The sequence below is a fragment of the Lithobates pipiens genome, unplaced genomic scaffold, assembly GCF_037356315.1.
Source record: "Lithobates pipiens isolate NorthernLeopardFrog02 unplaced genomic scaffold, aLitPip1_a1.2 Scaffold_3, whole genome shotgun sequence".
Taxonomy (NCBI): Eukaryota; Metazoa; Chordata; class Amphibia; order Anura; family Ranidae; genus Lithobates; species Lithobates pipiens.
In genome coordinates this window covers 240203021-240212074 of record NW_027507790.1, presented here as the reverse complement: position 1 = coordinate 240212074, position 9054 = coordinate 240203021, and the positions used below count along the sequence as shown (strand labels likewise).

At 41.1% G+C, this 9054-nt stretch overlaps 1 protein-coding gene across 2 annotated transcripts in view; it reads right to left on the bottom strand.

The window, feature by feature from the left end:
* Positions 1 to 212: 212 nt before the first annotated feature.
* Positions 213 to 9054, bottom strand: part of FECH (ferrochelatase) — a 47749-nt gene continuing 38907 nt past the window's right edge. For both annotated transcript variants that reach the window (XM_077462956.1, XM_077462957.1), the window contains exon 11: positions 213 to 8915. In XM_077462956.1, coding sequence (XP_077319082.1) covers positions 8781 to 8915 — 135 coding nt within the window. In that variant the 3' untranslated portion in view covers positions 213 to 8780. The remainder of the gene's footprint in view (positions 8916 to 9054) is intronic.

Below are 9054 nucleotides of genomic sequence, written 5' to 3'. Positions count from 1 at the left end.
GAGGAGTCAGATAAGCATTCCACTTTTGAGCGGAAATCCGCTTTAACTTCCCATTCAGTGGGGGACAATGGATGGTACTACCCGCAACTACCAAAACATCACCATTCTAAATGAGTCATGTGATCTTACCTAAACATAAAATTACCACAACTGAACAGGTAGAATAAAAGAACTTCATCAAGAAAAAAAAAAGGCTTCAAGACACAATGAAGTGTTAGTGCAAATTATTTTTATAGTCTTGTTCCCTGATATGGCACATTCTTAAACAGATACAGATAAATAAGAGAAACCAGAATTCTTGCATTGTAAATCATTACAACAAAATGATGTGAGCTCCTCCTGGGGCAGAGGGGATGCTATATTTGGAGTCTCCCTGTTGGGCAGTGCCAACAGTAATAGCACAATATGAAAGAGCAGTTTCAGGCATGAAGTCAAACGCTTATGCTATAACTGTGGTGTATTAAATGAGATATGTCAAACAAATTACTGTATACTGAATGGTCCAAAAGGCCAGAGTTCACACAGCTCCACGCATGCTCAGCCCATTATGAAGTCTGTGCTGTGTGAACTGATCTCTCTGAACTTACTGTATCACCCTTCAGACTCAAACATCCAAAGGCAAGTTTGAATGTGATGGAACTGGTGATTGTAGGAAGCTAACTCTGATACATCAGGTTCTCTGTACGTTAGAAGCAACCAGTATGTGTGTCACTATCCTTTCTGCATTACAAACAGGTAGGCTGATGGAGTTCCTTCCAAATCAATAAATTACTGACAAATCATGCTGAAGAGAACTGGCTGCACTACAACTATGGAGTGTACTAGCAGACACAGCTCATCTACCCTTTTATTTTCATTCCTACTGGGTACAATCTTCCTTTCATTCTGGGAACATTTCATTCCAGAGGAGACGATTCTGCAATTCAGGTGTTCCCAGCTCAATTCATGTATATCTCTACTTCATACCCACTGCAACCTACAGGAATACTGATGAGACTCCACTCTGTCTCAAAGTGGCCACATACACAGCTCTAATTTTGGAGGGATTCTGGTGAAGTGGGCAACACACTCCAAAATCTTGAGGAAAGCCTTCCCGGCCATTAAGATGGAGTTGGTTTCTATTTTGAAGCTTTAACAGCCAACTCCATACTAATGGCTGTCCAACAACCCTATATTGGTAGGATGGTAATGTGTCAACAAAGCTTTGTCTATACAGCGTAGCAGAAGCTGCATGCCACTTGCCCATCTCCTCACACCTTGTGTGAAGCAGAACACAGCAATGGAAAGCCCTTTTGCCCTTACTTTTGTAAATGCCAGGATCTCTGACCCAGGTCTTTAATATAGAATATATTACTGTATTTATTGGTGTATAGCGCTCACTTCTTCACCCTGAAAATTGGGTGCAAATGGTGTGTGCCTGTTATACACCGATACTGCAATTTTGGCTGTCTAGGAGGGAACGGGGAGGTGATGGGACGAGCGCTGTCAGATTACATACCGCAAGAATCTCCTGTTTACTCAGCGGCCTCTGTAATAGGAAGTCCCGTCTCCTGGGCTGGCCTTGGACCAGTGTTCTGTCTATCATAGAACTTTGTATTAAAGATGCTGCTGACTAGACAGATTTGTGCTGTATGTAATCGGATGGCGCTCATCCCGCCCCCATCTCTGTCCCCTCCGAGGCAGCAGTAGTCTGAGGTGAGGCTGCACATGGGCACTGATCAGGCTGCATTTATGGCAAAGGTGTGGCTGCATATGGGCATTGATCAAGCTGCAATAATGGGTAATTGTGAGGCAGCAGATGGGCATTGATGGACAATTGTGAGGCTGTAGATGGGCATTGATCAGGCTGCATTGATGGCAAAGGTGAGGCTGCATAGGGGCGTTTATCAGGCTACACCTGGTGAGGCTGCATTGATGGGCCCCGACCCTTATTTTGCTTCAAAGTTCTTAATTTAATAATTACATTTTTTTTTGCCCCTGAAACTTCCCTCCTAAAAATGACGGTGCGTGTTATAAGCCTGTGCGCGTTATATGCCGATAAATACGGTAATTCCTGCACTCGAGCTGCTGAAATTTTTTAAATCCTTTAATTAAAATGAAAAAAAAAACCTTGTTTTAAACCTTACTCCATACCCATTCTATGTACCTAGAAATGATACTTAACTGTCCTGAACAAGCTGCTGCTCTGATCGACTGGCTCCACCTGAACACCTTCAGAGGAGAAGATGTGACCCACCTCTGGAGGAAGACAGAAGCTGCATGTTTTTTTTCTCAAAGAAGAGATAAACAAGCAAGTTCTGTAGATGCATAAATTTATAGGCATGCAAAGACAGTAAAATAGTAAAAGCTAATTTTTAAATGACAGCTTCACTGCAATATGCTAGCGCCACTAAGCACTGCAATCGCTAAGCCTCAGAAGTGGGAGTAATTGGTACCCACTAGTCAGCACTTTCCCTAGATCTGGTCTTCAGCCTAGGAGATATTGTACTTGCTGCAAGCAAAATATTTTAGATTTCTTTGTGCACCATGATCAGCTTTAATAGACGTCCCTGTTTTGCTTAATGCTTGCTCATCACCTGCTTAGTAAGTAGGGCAAGTCTTTGAAAAGGCAGCTTGTTATAGAAAACAACACACTTTCTTTCAGTGCTTGCGGACACATTGGGGGTTATATAAAAAAAACATTGGAGAGTGCAAAATCTGGTGTCGCTCAGCATAGAAACCAATCAGCTTCCATGTTTTATTGTTAAAGCTTTAGGTAGGTGGAGAGTTCACATCTCTGCAGAGCGGCTCACAGCGGGGGTCCGGTGCATAACTGTTCACCGTTTCGGGTCCGATTTCTGCCCACATTTTTGGCTGAATTCGGACCTGAAATGGACCAGAAGACACACAGGACTCCTGTGCATTTCGCTCCGCAGCCGTCCCAGAGCTGTGTGCAAAACCTGCATCCAATTCACAATGTGAACCCAGCCAGAATAAACTGAAGTTAGAAGCTGATTGGCTACCAAGCTTAGGCTGAACCAGATTGTGAGCACACCAGTTTTAGTAAATCTCCCTCATATTGTCCTTATGTCTAACAAGAAGAAACAGTTTATGAGATGTGGGGACAATTTCAAAAGCTGCACTTTTAGAGCGATTTTAAAGGATCCTCGATAAGGTTTGTGACTATCCCCATTATGGGATTCTTGTTAAGCAGACTGCTGTTTGAAATGCCTAAAAAGAAAGATGATCTAAAGTTCGCAATTCCTTTAGCCACTTTAGCCCCGGAAGATTTGGCTGCTCAACGACCAGGCCATTTTTTGTGATACGGCACTGCATCAATTTAACCGACAATTGTGCGGTCGTGCAATGTTGTATCCAAACAAAATTGACGTCCTTTTTTTCCCACAAATAGAGCTTTCTTTTGGTGGTATTTGATCATCTCTGCGATTTTTATTTTTTGCGCCATAAACAAAAGAAGAGTGACAGTTTTGAAAAAAAAAAAAAAAAAAAAAAAACCCACACAATATCTTTTACTTTTTTGCAATAGTAAATATCCCAATTTAAAAAAAAATAAAAAAGGTTCCCTTAGTTTAGGCCAATATGTATTCTACATATTCTTGGTGAAAAAAAATAAATAAAAAATATTGCAATAAGCGTATATTGATTGTAGCCGCTATAACTTTTGTGCCAACCAAACCATGAGAAAGATTTATGGCATTTATATGGCGTTTTTATTATTAATTGTTTTTAATAGTAATGGTGGTGATCTGTGATTTTTAGTGGTATTGCGAGATTGCGGCGGACAGGCCGAACACTTTTGACATATTTTTGGGACCATTGACATTTACAGAGCGATCAGTGCAATAAATATGCACCGATTACTATGTAAATGTCACTGGCAGGGAACGGGTTAACACTAGGAGGGGCAATCAAGGGGTTAAATGTGGTGTGTGTGTGTTCTAACTGTGGGGGGTGGGACTAACTAGGAGAGATGACAGATCACGATCTGTCTTCTCTCCTCTGACAGCACAGGGATTTATGTGTACACGTACGTATACACACACACACACACACACACACACACAATCGCCGGCCACGCGCATCGGGTCCCCTGCTGTGCTCACGCGCCCTCTGGTGGCTCTCCTGGGCAAAGGTGTAGATGTACGGATTTTGCCCAGGAGAGCCATTCTGCCATAATAAAGCTTACCTGTAGGTTAAATGAATATCTCCTAAACATGCACCATTTAGGAGATATTCTAGTGAGCAGCAGCCGGTGACATCACCGGTGTATGCGGTCTGAAGGAACGGCATACCTGCATCATCGTGGCTCGGCCAGTCAGGTGGCCACAACCCACGAACCCAGGAGGAAGACCGGGTGAAGAAGGAAGCCTCTGCAGTGGTGACAGCTCACCCCTGGAGGGCTTCGTTTCAAGACAAGGCTTTCGTGATGCAATGTATACTAGCACATTATGCCTTTACCTTCCGGGGGAATCTTCCCCCCCCCCCCTTTTTTAAGTTTACTACCGCTTTAAAGTAAACCTGTCAATATAATAAAAAAAATAGTAAAGAGGTCAGACTTGAAATCCGAAAGCCGCCGATGCCTGCACATACCTTTTATCTTAAGGGGGTAAGTTCACCTTTGTACACTTTTTTTTTTTTTGTCAATTCCAGCTCCCCTATGGACCAATATAGCATTCGTGTACTTTTTTGCAAAAATATCAAAGCTGTGCATTTTGCAGCATTTGCCCCTCATTTTTTCAAAAGGCGAAATTTGTGTTTGCTTCACCTTTAACAATTAATGGCACTGAAAGCGCAACTAGTAATTAAAGAATAAATAAAAATTATTTGTTTCTATTGTCTTTTTGACCCCAGATCTCATATTTAAGAGGTAAAATAAATAAGAAAAAAACATTTTTTTTAAAACGACGAGCTCATCTGCAGAAGCGAACGCATACCTGAGTAGCGCCCACATATGAAAATGGTTTTCAAACCACACATGTGAGGTATCGCCGCGATTGGTAGAGCGAGAGCAATAATTCTAGACCTCATCTGCAACTCAAAACTTGCCACCTGTAGAATTTAAATGTCGCCAATGGAGATTTTTAAGGGTAAATGTTTGTCGCCATTCCACGAGCGGGCGCAATTTTGAAGCGTGACATGCTGAGTATCAGTTTACTCGGTGCAACATTATCTTTCACAATATAAAGAAAATTGGGATAACTTTCCTGTTGTCTTATTTAATTAAAAAAAGTGTATTCCCTCCCCCCCCCGAAAAATGCGCTTGTAAGACCGCTGCTCAAATACGTTGTGACAGAAAGTATTGCAACGACCGCCATTTTATTCTCTAGGGTGTTAGAAAAAAAAATGTATACTGTTTGGGGGTTCTAAGCAATTTAGAAGTTAAAAACTTTTTTTTTTTTGCTAGAAAACAAATCTCAGAAAGGGGCTCGGTCCTTAAGTGGTTAACAAGAGTGCTATGCGCGAAACCCAGGAATCTCACTATGTAAATATATTTGGTGAGAATAATTGGTGGCAAAGTGAACCTCTGCTGAGGGATACAGGATGTTGGGGGAAGGCAGAAGCCCAACTTTAGAACTTCAAATGGTAGATATGTTAAGCATCCAGAGGGGCCCCAGATCCCTCTGGAAGACAACAAGAGGCTCCAAGTGGCTACTTTTAAATCTGACCCACAGGAATTATTTGTATTGCATACTTACATTGGTCCAGCTTGGCACAAATGTAAGTATGCATATCTCATACTTGATGGGCTGCAGGGGAAGCTAAAAATCACTTGGCACTACTACAGCAATGGTTTTGATTTTCGGAGAACTGCTCAGGTTCCATATGAGTGGCTTCCCATTTGTATCCCTGACCAAGAGGAACGCTAGCTTGGCACCCCCACCATTCAGAGATAGACTTGCATTTAGTGAAAAAAAAAAAAAATACAAAATCTTCTACGAATAGCAGCAGTGGCGAGCAATTGATCCCCTGTGGTCCGTGTGCAGAGGGGAAGCTGCCACACTGAACCTGAGCAGGACTCAGAAAATCTCCATTATCATTGCAGCAGCACCAACTACTACAGAGACTTCCCCAGCAGGTATAAGAGATGTATACTTATATTGTGCCAAGCTGGACCAATGGAAGCATGCAATATAAATAATTCCTGGAGCTTTAGGCTTTAATTACCTTTTATTTATTTTTATTTTTAAGAATGACAGGTTTTCTGTAATTAAACCATTTTCTTTTTGTTTTATAACCTTTTTAAAGTGGTATTTTATTATTATCCACTCAATGGAAGAGCAGAGGTGACAATGGAGCACATGTATGAAAAGACTGGGCTTTATTCACAGGACTTTGCACAGAAACAGATAACAGATGCATATGTTCATATACATCTGCTTCACTGCATTGTTCCATTATGGCAGCCAAGTTACATAGTTAGGTTGAAAAAAGACGCAAGTCCATCTAGTTCAACCATAAAAAAAAAACAAAAAAATAAACGTAGTACTTAGGAAACATCAGATGACATTTACCCCAATGCTGCAGCAAGTGTAAAAGACTTCTGCAAAACATTCATATAAGTGAGTGCAAGACTAGTCCTTCCAACCCTTCGCTGGGTAACAGCAGTACAGAAATCTGCCCCACTCATTTTGGAAGCACCAACTTAATGTACAATAATTTTCCAAAAACAATAGTACTTAGGCAACGAGTCAGAGAATACATATGTTTTCTCAGCACAATCAGGCTCCAATATTCCTGCTGTCATTAAAGCGGAACTAAACTCCCTCTAGCAATTTTAACTATATTTATTCCTTATGTTGCGAACATTAGTAAATTAGATAATTTAGGTAAAATTATATTTACTGGTTTTAAACTTTTATTTATTTTTTAACATTTATTCAGTTGCTTCCTGGCCTAGGCCAAAATTATGCCATACATCCAACAAGTATTTTTGTGAATTTTTCTTCTTTTTTTTTTTTCCTTCTTTCATCTGGGGGGGGGGGGGGGCTCTCTCAGCTAAACACACCATCTTGTCGGTGTTCTGTTAGAATAGGTGACCCATCAGATTAGGTAACAGAACTGACGTTCCGTAAGCTGAATACTTACTGGGTATGTGCAGGTTTGCGAATCTGACAGAACATCTGCAGGCATAAGGTGCCAGCGGACATCTTACTACACCCAGCTACATCTTTCATTTCACTGTCATTTACCAAATAACGTGAGCGTATATAAATCAATATAGTAGATTGAGATCTGTCATGATGTTACATTTTCAAAGCCTAATGCTGCGTACACACGATCTAAATTCTCATCGGAAAAAGCTCTGATGGTTTTCCCAACGGAATTCCGCTCAAGCTGTCTTGCCTACACACGGTCGCACCAAATTCCAATAGTTTAGAACGTGGTGATATACAACAGATATGACGGGACTAGAAAAAGGAAGTTCAATAGTCAACAGCCAATAGCTTCCGTCTCGTAGTTGAATCTGAGCATGCGTGATTTCTGGCGTGTTGGAATTGCATACACACGATCGGAATTTCCGATAGAACGTTTTTCCGTCGGGAAAATTGAGAACATGCTATCAATTTTTGGCTGGCGGGAATTCGGATAGCTAAATTCCGATGGAGCATACACACGGTCGCAGTTTCAATATACTATATGTGATACTACTTACTATATGTGGCGCTTGCGCAATGAGCAATGACTGGAGGTCCCAGGAGTAGGAATCCATTGCGTGGATCGTGGACTCACGTATAAACATAGGCTCAACTAGACCTGCAGGGGGTCTTTATCTGAGGTGAGAGGCCGGGGCAAACCACTGGCGCACTACGAATGGTGGCAGCATATACAATTTGGATTTATTGGATTCTGCTCATTTTGCACAATCACTTTTATTTATGAACTTTTGGACTGGGCACGTTAATATATTTATTCACTGCACTGTCACTTTAAACACGGTGGCACCTTTATGGTGAGTGAAGAAAACGTTACATTTTTATTGTGTGTGAAGCAATGTCATTTATCATCAATTTTTGCACTGCCACTTTGGAATTTTGCACTTTATTGTATTTAAAGATTTATCACATCATTCATTGCTTACGGAGTAAGCGCCACGTAAAGTAGTATCAAATTAGCACTGTGTGGGAACACCTTTTCATGTTGGCAGACACTCAGCTATATTACTTATTTTGGTTTGCATATTAGTATTTCACTTATAATATACTATGTGTATTTATATCTGCTCAGTTTATTGCTAAAAATGACAGTGAAATTCAAGACTTAACTGGGTGTAGTAACATGTCCGCTGCCACCTTCTGGCTCAGGTGTTCCGTCACATTAGCAAACCTGCTACGCATAGGCAGTAAATATTCAGCTGACGGAACGTCACTTCAATTACCTAATCTGACGGATCGCCCATTCTGATGGAACACCTGCATGCCTGAGCTAAGGGCAGACGGATCCCGGGAAATAAAATGGTACATGAATCATCTGCCCTTACTCAAGATGGCCGCAGATAGAAATGCTAGTGGGTGTCAGTGATTTCTCAACAAAATAAGGCATGGAGCCACGGGTGGATGGATGCATTTTCAGTTTGTGCTACTCAAGTACAGTTTAGTTCCGCTTTAGACCCTCCTAAAGTGAGCCTTGCCTTAAAAAAAAAAAAAAAAAAAAAACACAAACCAAGCATAGGTTGTAAATATAAAAGTAATGCATATCTTGTGCGCCTTAGCGCTCCATGGAAATTAAATTAAGAACTCAAAGTTTGTGCCTCTTTCTACACATGTAACCCAAGTTCCAGCTCACGGCTTCTGATTCGCAAAGAACGACTTGGCTGCTCCACAGACTGGATTGACGCACATCGGACATCTCAGAGTTAACTGTTTTGAACAGGTCTCTTTGGACTTGAGATGCGAAAGGACTAAATCGGCCAGAGCCTGGAGAAAAAGTATAAAAACAATAAATAAATAACAAAAAAAAGGAAAAAGGCCAAATTGGTCAAAAGAAAACCAATAAAATGTAAACATTGTTGCACACTAAGAAGATATTGGCGACGATCAAGCATAAAGCAAAACT